Source organism: Mytilus edulis, chromosome 10 (assembly GCF_963676685.1).
Source record: "Mytilus edulis chromosome 10, xbMytEdul2.2, whole genome shotgun sequence".
Taxonomy (NCBI): Eukaryota; Metazoa; Mollusca; class Bivalvia; order Mytilida; family Mytilidae; genus Mytilus; species Mytilus edulis.
Genome location: NC_092353.1, coordinates 54,945,289 through 54,957,625, shown reverse-complemented (window position 1 = coordinate 54,957,625; position 12,337 = coordinate 54,945,289). Strand labels below are relative to the sequence as shown.

Below are 12,337 nucleotides of genomic sequence, written 5' to 3'. Positions count from 1 at the left end.
AACAATACAAGGGGGAGACAACTAAAAAAATGTGAGATGAAGACTGGAGTCTACTCATGAAAAAAATCCAGTGGATTTTATAAATTCAAAGATTTTAGAGCGCATTTACTATTGCAATTACATTGTTCAAAAATGTAAGATTGATTTTTATCATTTTATGAATTACAAATAATGCCATCAATATTTTAAATGAAAACCTATCCAGTCACAACTTTCGAAATCATAAACATATTACAAAAATATCTGAATTTACAGTATAATAGGTTTATAAATAAGACAACAACAACAAACAGCAGCAGGACCTAAAAGAGAATTCTTAACCAAAGATTTTGATTGACAAAAGTTGTATTTCATCCCATATGAAGGGGGATAGGAGGGTCCCGATCCCGAAATCCCGGGCTTAAAAACACGACATCCCGCCGTCCCGAATTTAAATAAAGTAAATCTTTACATCACGAAATCCAAAAAAAAAATTCCCGGATCCTGAAAGGGTCAATCCCGAAATCCAGAGCTTAAAAACACCCGATCCCGGAGTCCCGATAAAGGTCCTATCCCCCCTCCCATATGAATTCAATTGTTCCATGTCAAAGGTTTAGGTTATAATACAACTTCTTAAAATATATTGTTGCTTTGTGGTTTTCCCACATAGGCCTCTTTTAGCCTTAAATTCATAAAAGCTACACACAAGGAGGAACACCTTTAATTTTGGGGTTGGTGGTACAAAGGGTACTATGCGGGTCCACAGACATGTGAATTATATACATGTATCGAGGTGTAGTTCATTTTAATTATTAAGTGCTAAGTAGTGGTAGACTGCTAAACTGTATTTTATAGGTCTTCCAATATAAACAGCTCTATTTGATGTGTAATTAAACAAGGAGTTGTGTTGGTGTTAATCAAGCCTAAGTTATCATACATTTTTACAAAAATCATCATACACCAAGGTTAATGTAAACATGACTGCCTTTTCCACATCTTACTGCAACACATTGGTCGGCTGCATTAATATTGCCATTATTTAACAACTGCAATATGCTATTGCCAGGATTGGCCAGGAACATATTTCTATCAATACTAATAAGCTCAACAACAAAAGTATTCGTTAAAGTCTTGTATCTGTAAACATCCCAACCAGAATAAAAAGTCAACTAACTCATTTCTGTCCTCCATTTTCATGATATCAAATGATTTTGTGTAATGTATTGTTGATCTATGACTATCTGTGATGTTGTTTGCCATCAAAGCTTCGTAATGGTCAAACTCTGTGTCCATGTACAGAAAAATTATCTAAAATGAAAAAAACAAGGAAAATAACAACATTTATGTAAGTTTGTCCTAAATTGCTTCATCTCACCGTACATAAACCTTATCTGTATCTAATCTTTATATTGTATCATAACTAAGAGGCTTCTTAAAGTCTTAATGGCTCAATAGGACTTTTTGTGTAGATGAATATTTTTGCTGTTTATCAATTATCTTACTTTCTTATTATGCCTTTCAAAGTTTTTCTCCTTGTAACATTGTTCTCACAAAAATTTGGAAAAAAAATCATCATTAACTTAAACCCTGAAGTACACCGCTTTTTGATCAGTTTGGTGATGAAGAAAGTCACTGTATGGTTTCTCTATCTATGAATTTATGACCATATATTTGACAAGAAGCTGATGAATTACAGATGCCTAGCCTAGTTATACTTTTGTTACAATTACTTGAAATGTCATTAGGTAAAGAATGTATAATGAAGGTCAAAATATAAAGTGTTTTACAATTTTTAATGTTTCCATATCTTTACATGTCACTTCATTTCAATTGATCATGTTGATTTGTAATAAAAATTCATGACAGGTTGTAACGCTGTGGTTTAACAAAATTCAGGAATTAGAAAGGAAATTCATAAACGGTTTTGGAAGATAATGGACAATTAAGGGGTATGGTATACTGAGGAGTACTTGGACAGAAAGAAAAATATAGGAGGTGGTGAATGGGTAGTTTATCACAGAAATTATTTATGCCAAAACCTAGTTTTGACTCTGAGAGTTTGGATTTAGCTAGATCCAAATATCCTAATCCTAAAGACATTCCATACATTGGACATCAGTGGGAATGATGTAACAAAAATAAATCATTATATCCAGTGCATATGTATTTTGATAATAAAACTTCTTTTCTCTAAAACAGTTTAGGGTTCTTGGTCGAAAAGACAATATGACCTTAGTTTTAAACTAAGGTCATATTGTCTTTTCTCAGTTAACTGTTATCAGATGTGAAACCACAACCTAAACTGTTCAGCAGTTAAATCTGTCACAAGATGATAACATACTGAAGCTGTTACAGATCATACAAATTCAGTCCGGACTAAAGATTTTCGGGGTTTAAGGGTATTAAATAACTCTAGAAGGGATCATACTTTATACAAGATACATGTACCCTAATTTAGTCAGGATCATACACTCAAAGGTGATTGAAATGAGGTAAAATATCCTTACACAATTAGGCCTAAAAAACTATAAAAAAAAATATGTGTGTCCAGTAACACCCTTTTCAAAATTAGGGTAGGTAGGGTTTTTTTTAGGTTTTTTTCAGCGATTTTAGCGATGAAATAAAATGCAAATCAGTGACACAGAAATTCGATTTTAAAGAATTATTTTTTTGCCGACACCATAAAAAAAAATAGAGTCGGGGGAACAAACTAGGGTCTGTTGGGTTACCAGAAACACATACTTTTTTTTCTAGGTCTTAGTGAAAGCAGGTGCACAACTTCAATATGAGTGCAAACTTCTTGTGAAGTTTCAGGGTTCTTGGTCGAAAACTGGAGAGGCTGATTACACAAAAAGGGACCCATTTTTCCATGACTGCCCATTCACCAGCTAAACATTGCCATTCTATTAACAGGTTTTGAACTTTGAACCCAGCTTAGACTTGACTATCTTACCTCAGTCCCTATGCAAACAATCCCTAGACTCTTTGGAACAAACACAGAGTGCCAACATTCTAATAATAGCTGTGATCCAATCTGTCCCAGTACCTGCTTTTTCAATTTTTTTTCTATCCAGGGGGTTTTGGAGTCATCATCATCATCTGGCACCTTTAATACATCTTTTTTCACCTTATAACATAAAACATTATTGTGATTCAAATAGTAACTAGAGGCTCCAAGGAGCATGAATTACTCACTAGGAAATAATTTCAAAAAATCCAAATTTATTTTAAAGAACTTTTAAAGATGTTGCATAAGAAACAATTTTTATTTTTATTTACCGAGTTTTAACTGTTAGTTCATAATGATAAACAAAAATAACATTTAGTGAATTTGGTGTGTCTGCATGGGCTTTTCTGGTATTACCTTCTTCAGAAACATTAAAATCCAAAAATTTTAAATTAAAAATTATAAATATTTGTTATCAAAACTGTATAGGTGCACTCCAATTTTTTTTTCCTAATACGAGCTGTGATGATCATACATGGTTTTTTTGACATAAAAGTAAACTTATTTACTGTGTTGTGAAGAACTGTGTATCAAGTCAGTTTCTTGTAACCAATGTTGACTAAGGGAGCTACCATTTGATTTTTATGGGGGGGGCTAGGATGAAAAATTTTGTCCTGCATTTTTTTTTTAGTTGTAATCTCTGTCCTGCCTTTTTATTTTTCACTCTATTCGGTCCTGCCTTTTATTTTATTAGTTTATCCTGACTTTTTTTTACCTAAATTGTCATCCTGCCTTTTTTTTTTTGCAAAGTGTCTCATCCTGCTTTTTTTTTTTACTCAAAACTCCTGTCCTGCCTATTTTTTTCAAATTTCATCCTAGCCCCCCCCCCCCCCCCCCCCCCCCCCATAAAAATCAAATGGTAGCTCCCTAATTGCTTATAGACAAAAATAACACACTATAAATTCTGTGTGTCGAAACTACAATCTAGATTTACCTTCATCAGGAACACTCAAAACAAAATATTTGAAAACAAAAAATGTATAAATACATAAAAATGCCAGGAGCTTTTTGCCCAAACAGGCCCTTAAATAATAGTCAAATTCATCTAAGGTCAATTTTGCCTGTGGGAATATAGTTGACCTATTGCTTATAGTGCTTGAGATATGGACTCGACGACAAAAACTAAACCTAGATCTTTGATTCATGAAATGAGGTCAAGGTCAGTAGCAGGCGGACTTTGCAAGGATCCTATATACCAAATATGATTATTTTATTACTCACCAAGAAAGTCACTAGTATTAAAAACTATTTAGATTACTTTAAAAACTTTAACACATTGTAGTTTGATGACATACCTTTGAGCCAAGTCAGCTAAAAACGAATTCAAACACTGAAAATGAAACAGTCAAATCAAGGCATCAGGGACTTTCATAGCCGACAACACAATATGAGTTTTTCTCATTGTTGAAGGCCTTACACTGTAAGTTACAGTTGTCTATTATTGCTTACTGCCACTTCATTTGAACTTTGGTGGATAGTTGTTGCATTGGCAATAATACCAAACCTCCTTATTTTTATATGTATCAAATCTAAGATAGAACTAATGTTTTGTTGAAAGTATTCCTCTACTCACCTCGGCCAGCATAAGCAATAAACAGGATCTGCCTTCAGATTTCTGTACACGTTGATTATATCTAACATCAGGAATACATCCAACATACTTATTTCTTATCTTTAAAGAAATAGTTTTGTGTTCTCCAAAACTAAAATAAAGAAGATAAAATAAAATGATGGCTTGATAGATGCCCACAAGACAGATTAAGTTTCAGGTTATAATAGGTAAAAAAATATTAATTAGGCAGCAACCATTTGATTTTCTGGGGGGGGCTATGGTTTTTTTTTCTGTACAAACTTTTTTTTTTCGCCTGCGGCGAAAAACAATCTATTTTTTTTGCGACAAGTCGAAAACAATTTTTTTCTTTCAATTTTAGCATTACATATAGTGGCAGCTGAGGGTGAAACAAACAATTTTTTTTTCTCAGAATCAAAAACAAATTATTTTTTTCTCCAAAAACTGGAAACAAACTTTTTTTTTCCAAAAAAAAACCATAGCCCCCCCCCCCCCCCAGAAAATCAAATGGTTGCTGCCTTAGCACTTGTAACCAAATCAATCAAAACAAGTATATGAATCCACAGAACACCATGACACGCTTGCTGCTAGCTTTAGTATCAATTTTCCTTATCTAGTTTATCATGCTTATAGTGAAAGAGAAATTTGTTAATTGACAGTAAATCTTAAAAGTTCACATAAAATGAACATGTGTACTAAGTCGCAAGTTAATGTGACTTCAATTTCATTACAAACTACCTTGATCATTAATTTTTTTTTTTTTTTTAACAACATAATAATATTTATTCATCTAATCTTGCTTGTTACAAGTTTCGCCAAGAGTCCAAGCTTCTCTTGATCATTAATTTAACCTGAAACAGAACAGAAGAATGAACATGTAAAGTGACGCACATACTGGAAAACATAATGCCTCAACACTATCAAAAACTTATTGATCTCAATGTTTTATTCCAGTCATGGTGGCCATGTTTTGTTATGCTGCAGGCATAATTGTTAATATTTTTTTTTATCTTGCAGTCATACTTTATTGATAATGTTAATTTGGTAACATTTGGCCCACTAGATGGATGAAGAGACATCATAATGGATGCTAAATGACGGCATTAACATGCATGGACTTTTCGGTCCGATTAGCTGAAAATATATTGACCCAAGCAAGGATTTGTCTTGCTATAAAAGTCTTTGTCCCAATGTTCTACTTCAGCCATGTTGTTATACGTGGCAGGCATCTATAGTAGATATTTTTATTTTAATTAGACACATCAAAGGTGATTGTTGCCATGTTTCTCAGAATTGCCTAGTGGAAACAGAGAAGATATTTGAAAACTTTACATTAACAAATGATGATGATTTTATTTCATTTTTGTCAAGGTAGTGATCTAAAAATATAACGAAAATGGACATTTTTGTAGGACAGTCAGACACAAAGTGATTGCAACTTAATGGAAGGTGTCTAAGGTGATCCTATATGTCTTAGATGCAGGGACAAAAGATGATGAGTGGTAGCTATAGCAATAACTGCTATGGAACTCTCAGAATTACATGTAACCTACTCTGGTTGAAGAAAAAAGATTTCTGCAAACTTCATGAACAAACTTGTGAAAACACCTTCCCTTAAAATAACATCTTCAAGTTTATCTCTGATCGGTTCAGGTGGTACTTCCAGTGGTGAACTTAACTTTTCGAGTACTTTCTTTATCTCAGCAAGAAATCTGGATGTATTGGTGGACCAGTCCAAAAACATTCTGCAAAAAAGTAAAAATAAAAATGATTCTTATATGATTTGCATTTTAGGGAATACGTTTATATGATTGGTGGAGAAGGCTTTCGGTATTGGCTCTCAACTTTTATTTTGTTTATTTTTGATAGACAACGTTGACTGAACTACTTTTTGTAACCAATGTAAACTAGAGGCTCTTAAGAGCCTGTGTCGCTCACCTTGGTATACATGTATGTGCATATTAACCAAATTACACAGATGGATTCATGACAAAATTGTGATTTGGTGATGTGTTTGTTTATCTTACTTGACTGAACATTCTTGCTACTTACAATTTTCTCTATCTATAATAAACTTGGCCCTTTCCTTACAGAGGTAAATATTTTGTAAAAATTTACAAAAATTTACAAAATTAATGAAAATTGTTAAAAATTGACTATAAAGGACAATATAACTCCTTAAGGGATCAACTGACCATTTTGGTCATGCAGACTTATTTGTAGATCTTACTTTGTTAAACATTATTGCTGTTTACAGTTTATCTCTATCTATAATAGTATTCAAGATAATAACCAAAAATGGCAAAATTTCTTTAAAAATTACCAATTGTGGGGGCAGCAACCCAACAACCAGTTGTCCAATTCATCTGAAAATTTTAGGGCAGATAGATCTTGATTTGATAAACAATTTTACCCCATCAGATTTGCTCTAAATGCTTTGGTTTCAGAGTTATAAGCCAAAATCTACATGTTAGCCCTATGTTCTATTTTTAGCCATGGCGGCCATCTTGGTTGGTTGGCCGGGTCACAGGACACATTTTTTTAAATAGATACCCTAATAATGATTGTGGCTAATTTTGACTAAATTTGGCCTAGTAATTTCAGAGGAGAAGATTTTTGAAGATTACAAAAATTGACGAATAATTGGGGGGAAAAAAATGACTATAAAGGGCAATAACTCCTTAAGGGGTTAACTGACCATTTTGGTCATTTGACTTATTTGTAGACCTTACTTTGCTGAACATTATTGCTGATTACAGTTTATCTCTATCTATAATAATATTCAAGATAATAACCATAATGGCAAAATTTCTTTAAAATTACAAATTCAGGGGCAGCAACCCAACAACTGGTTGTCCGATTCATCTGAAAATTTCAGGGCAGATATATGTTGACTTGATAAATAATTTAACCCCATGTCAGATTTGCTCTAAATGCTTTGGTTTCAGAGTTATAGGCCAAAATATACATTTTACCCCTATGTTCTATTTTTAGACATGGCAGCCATCTTGGTTGGTTGGCCAGATCACTGGACACATTTTTTAAACTAGATACCTCTATGATGATTACGGAAAAGTTTGATTAAATTTGGCCCAGTAGTTTCAGAGGAGATTTTTGTAAAAAGTTAACGACGACAGACGATGATGGACGCCAAGTGATATGAAAGGCCAGGTTTAAATATTCAATTTTTCTGCACATTCATGGTTGAATTCAATAATAAACAAATAACATTAATTTGACATTTTTTTTCAGATAGCAAATTTCATACTGTACATTTTTTGTTGTGTTAACCAAAAAAATAATTAATGTGCCAGGCCAACTCAATGACACAAATATACAATTCCTGTGTTATGCAGGTTAGGAGCAGGGAAGTTAAATTCCTAATCCCCTTTTTTTTTAACATATCATAAAAGTCCTTCCGACTTTAATTTGTTTGTGAGTGGATTGGTTGAGTTTACACCAATAAATTCCTTTAAAAAGTGTTTAATCCTACATGTATATTGTATGCATGCTGTCAAAGGGAGATATTGGAGCAGTAATAACCATTACCAAAATCTTTAATTGAAACTGAATAAAATTGAGAATGGAAATGGGGAGTGTGCCTAAGAGACAACAACCCGACCATAGAAAAAAACAGCAGCAGAAGGTCACCAACATGTCTTCAATGTAGCGAGAAATTCCCGCACCCGGAGGAGTCCTTCAGCTGGCCGCTAACCAAATATAGTTCAGTGATAATGAATGGTACACTTATTTCCTGAAAAATTCCCTAAAATTCAATGAAAACCATAGAACCACTATAGATATCACAGGAATGTATTATTTATTTCTATTGATATTTAAGACAACCTTACTTAGAGATACAAATGTACATGTCATTTTTACTTAGTACTGAATTCATACAGCTAAGTTTCAGAACATGCATTCTTGAGAAAAAAAGATGTACATCATCTGAAACAGATTAAAAAATTAAAATGAATGATCAGGAGAAATATGACTTAATCTGGTAAATTTTAGACTGAATGTATATATGTATTTATAACATGTTAAGGGCATACGATACAGTTTTGATCCCGGTCAATATGTATTTTGGCTTTTTTCTATCCGCCGTTTTCTCTCTACCTTCGAAAATACAGTTTAACATGTGACTATCCCTAAACGAATCAAATTTGTTAAAATATACGAATTAATAATATTAAAAAATATACCTTCATGTGCTATACTTTTTGAGTAAAATGAGGTCGAAATTTTGTATATTTGCTTAAAATTCGGATTTGTGGCCGTATTTTTTCTTTCGAAAGAAAGTCAAAACTTTTTTGTTTTAAAAGATAAACACAAATTGTTTTTTGTTAAATAATTTGTTATTTCTGTATTTTATAAGTATCCTAAAAAAATATGCATTTTTTTCAGAAATAACTCATATTTATCAAATGGTCATGAATTGAGAAGAAAAATGTCATTTTTTGCTGTATATTTATCAAAATTAAAAAAAATTGCACTATTTACAGTTTTATAAAATTTGAGCCACATAATCTCCCTGCAAAATGAAACAAAATGTCGTTTTAAAAAATAGGGGTCCATGCACTCGTTTTCAAATTAAATCAGTTTGAATGGTAAAAATCAGTCGAAAAATGCATCTTTTCCCGATATGTCACAGTTTGACGTCGCGAAAATAACATTTTACGTGAGCAACTTCATTACCTCCCCTGTAACTGTATCATATGCCCTTAAGTATGCCACTGACACATATATACAATATTAGGTCAATGTCTGGAAAATATAAACTTTTTTGTATGAGACTGAGAAACTGGGGAAGGGTGAGGTTCTACCGAGCCCTTCCCCATTTTTGCGCGAGAACAAAAAAGTTTATATTTTTATGACATTGACCTAATATTTTTTTTATACTGCAACTGAAATTAATACATTGATAGCTTTTTAAATTGTAACACAAATGTCAAAATTATTTTCATCTCTTAATTGACCCCTGACTGTGGAGAAAGTGTTCCATGATGAAATAGCTATAGACATTATACAAAATACAGCTACATGTATGTTACTATGTTTAGGAAATAAATAGTTTTAATCTTTGTGATTGTGGGAGCTACCCACTTGTGTACATCAGGCTCAGACTTCTTTTAAACTGAGTTTTAATGTGTTAGACTAAGTAAGTCATGTTGCAGTGTGCCTCCAGATGCAGGATTTTCTTGCTGGGATGAAGAACTATTGGTGGTCTTTGGCTGTTTTTCACTCTTTGGTCAGGTTGTTTGTCTCTTTGACACATTCCCCATTACCATTTTCAATTTTATTATGTATTTAAGAATCATGAGAATTGAAAGCTTCTTTCTGTTAAATTTATTTAGCTGTAAATTCGTTGACTGAAGTACATTTTGTATGAAGGGCAGACTCAGCGCTTCATTTTAAAAATGTGCTCACTGTCAACGCTTATACATGTTATACAAACCTATAAAATTTCTAAAAGAATTGTTCAATTCATGAAAACATGATTTTAATCAAGTCTTTCTTATTTACCTGTGGACTTTTTTGTGGAAGCTCTTGTCATCATGAAATTGTACGTTACATTCATTTTGAAATGAAGGTTGATTTCAGAATGACATGAGATTGCTGAAAGTCAATCAAAATAACTTATGTAGCGATTTTAGTTTGACAGTATAATTTATTATTATGTAACATATCTTTTTATTAATACATTTGGGTTAAATTACATTTCTATAAGGCACCGCCCGCTATCTTTAGAACCACCGGTACCCCATCTTTGGAACCGTCGGGTACCGTCTAGTTCCCCATCATTGAAACTGTCAGGTTACCGCCCGGTAGCCCATCTTTAGAACCGCCCAGTACCCTATCTTTGAAACCGTCAGGATGCCTGTAAGTACATGTATGTTTATAAGGGGATGCCAGAGAGATCAGAGAGACCGAATATAGAGTGGAGAAAGTAAGCTAGAAGACTTGAGAGTGATATTGTGTTACAAAAAATGACAACGCTACATCATTATAATGAAATATACATGTACATTAAAATATTAAAATAACAAAGTGAGGGGGGATAGGCATTTATCTGGACTCCAGGATTAGGTGTTTTTAAGCTCGGAATTTCTGGATTGACACTTTCGGGATCCGGGATTTCTTTATTCATGTTATTTTAATTTTGGGATGTCGGGATGTAAACTTATTTAAATTTGGGAAGTCGGGATTTAAACTTATTTAAATTCAGAACTCAGGATTTTATGTTTTAAAGCCCGGGATTTCGTGATTATAGGACCCCTCCTATTCTCCCCAAGAAGTGGAACAAGCGGTCTACCTTTTGCCAAGCCTGTCATGCTTGTCAGTAAACAAGCTAAACTTGTTTGTCTCGTCATTCAGAAATTCTTCCGAAAAATCCATTAGATCAGTTTTTGCCTTCAGGAGGTCTATAATTGCTTCTCTTTCAATTTCTAGAAGTTCATTTCGAAATTTTGGTGCTAATGACACTTTCTTATTCCAGTCAACTTCCTCCAAGGTAAAAGTCACATGCTCTTTTGTAAACTTGGACAGGGACTCAATACAGGTGGGAATTTCTACTGTGTTTCTTCTCAGATTCCTGCAACTTCTTCTGTTATTTTGTGGAACTATTTCCAATGCAAGTTGAAGTTTTTCTTTTACTTCTAACACAGTAATCGGATTGTCTGCAAAAAATACCCCTATGTCCGTCAAGTCTTCTGTTCTGAAGTTCGAGGATTTTTGTCGTTTGCTTTCTAAAGATGACAGCTTGTGGTCGTATTGGGACTCTTCTGATGATGACAGTTTTCTTTTTTCCATCATAAACAAGGGGAATATAACGACAGGGAGAGAAACGACTGATAATGTGCTAAGAAGCTTCTTCTGTGTATCAGCCTCTTTTACGTAGGAACACCTCCATATGAAGTGTATAACCTTAGTAATAAGATAATTTACAGCAGATTGATTGATTGATAGATTGGTGTTACAATTTCAATACTATTGTGCTATTTTGTGTCAGTTTTTTTTTTGCTGGAGGAAGCTGCAATGCATGGAGGGAACCACCGACCTTCCATAGTGTACATCAGATCAAAACATGATAAATCAAGGATTTATATAGTGTTACTATCAGAGACATATATACCCGTTTATTTCACCATCAACCCACATGACAACAGCAGAAATTTGTATTTTATCTCAGATGTCCCCCATTTAATTAAGACTGCCAGAAACTGTTTTAGCAACTCATTCTCCCATAAAAACACCAGACGACTATGGAAAAATGGAAAAGACATCTCTTGGATGCACATGGTGAGACTGTTTGAGGAACACTGTGAGTTGCAACTATATAGTCCCTGTCCAAAGTTGACAAGGAGCCACATTGACCTGGCAGCATTCACGTATATGAAGGTAAATTTGGCTGCTCAAATTTTAAGTGGTAGTGTGGCCAATGCCTTGGAACATTTGTATGATGACAGTGTGTCAGAAACTGTTTTGTTTATTCGAAACTTCAATAAATTTTTCGATTGCCTGAATGTGAGAAATTTGTTTGAAGGACGTAATAAAAGGAATCCTGATTTAGAACCCTTCACAGGTGGTGATGATCCTCGACTTACTTGGTTAAAATCAACATTTTTGGACTATTTAAAGGAATGGAAGCAGTCAGTCATGCAAAGACCAAACCTGACACCTTCACAGAAATTATCTATGCAACTAAGCGCACAAACTATAGCTGGGGTGAAAATCAGTATAAATTCTATAACAGAATGTGTGAAATTTATGTTGGACCA

At 33.5% G+C, this 12,337-nt stretch overlaps 1 protein-coding gene across 1 annotated transcript; it reads right to left on the bottom strand.

Annotated features, from left to right (window-relative positions):
* Window positions 1-782: 782 nt before the first annotated feature.
* LOC139492168 (uncharacterized) lies at window positions 783-11,406 on the bottom strand. The gene is made up of 5 exons (XM_071280320.1): window positions 10,873-11,406; window positions 6,110-6,301; window positions 4,560-4,689; window positions 2,933-3,106; window positions 783-1,287 (listed from the first exon to the last, which is right to left on the bottom strand). Exons 1-5 carry the CDS (start codon window positions 11,370-11,372, stop codon window positions 1,084-1,086), a joined length of 1,200 nt encoding a protein of 399 aa, XP_071136421.1. The 5' UTR covers window positions 11,373-11,406; the 3' UTR covers window positions 783-1,083.
* Between the last annotated feature and the right edge of the window lie 931 nt (window positions 11,407-12,337).

Excerpts from the sequence above, each read along its gene's own strand:
- LOC139492168 (XM_071280320.1), bottom strand. The coding sequence starts at position 11,372 with ATGATGGAAAAAAGAAAACTGTCATCATCAGAAGAGTCCCAATACGAC. Across the intron at positions 6,302-10,872 it reads CATGACAGGCTTGGCAAAAG|AATGTTTTTGGACTGGTCCA; the intron begins GTAGACCGCTTG and ends ACTTTTTTGCAG. Across the intron at positions 1,288-2,932 it reads TTGTTTGCATAGGGACTGAG|ATAATTTTTCTGTACATGGA; the intron begins GTAAGATAGTCA and ends TTTTCATTTTAG.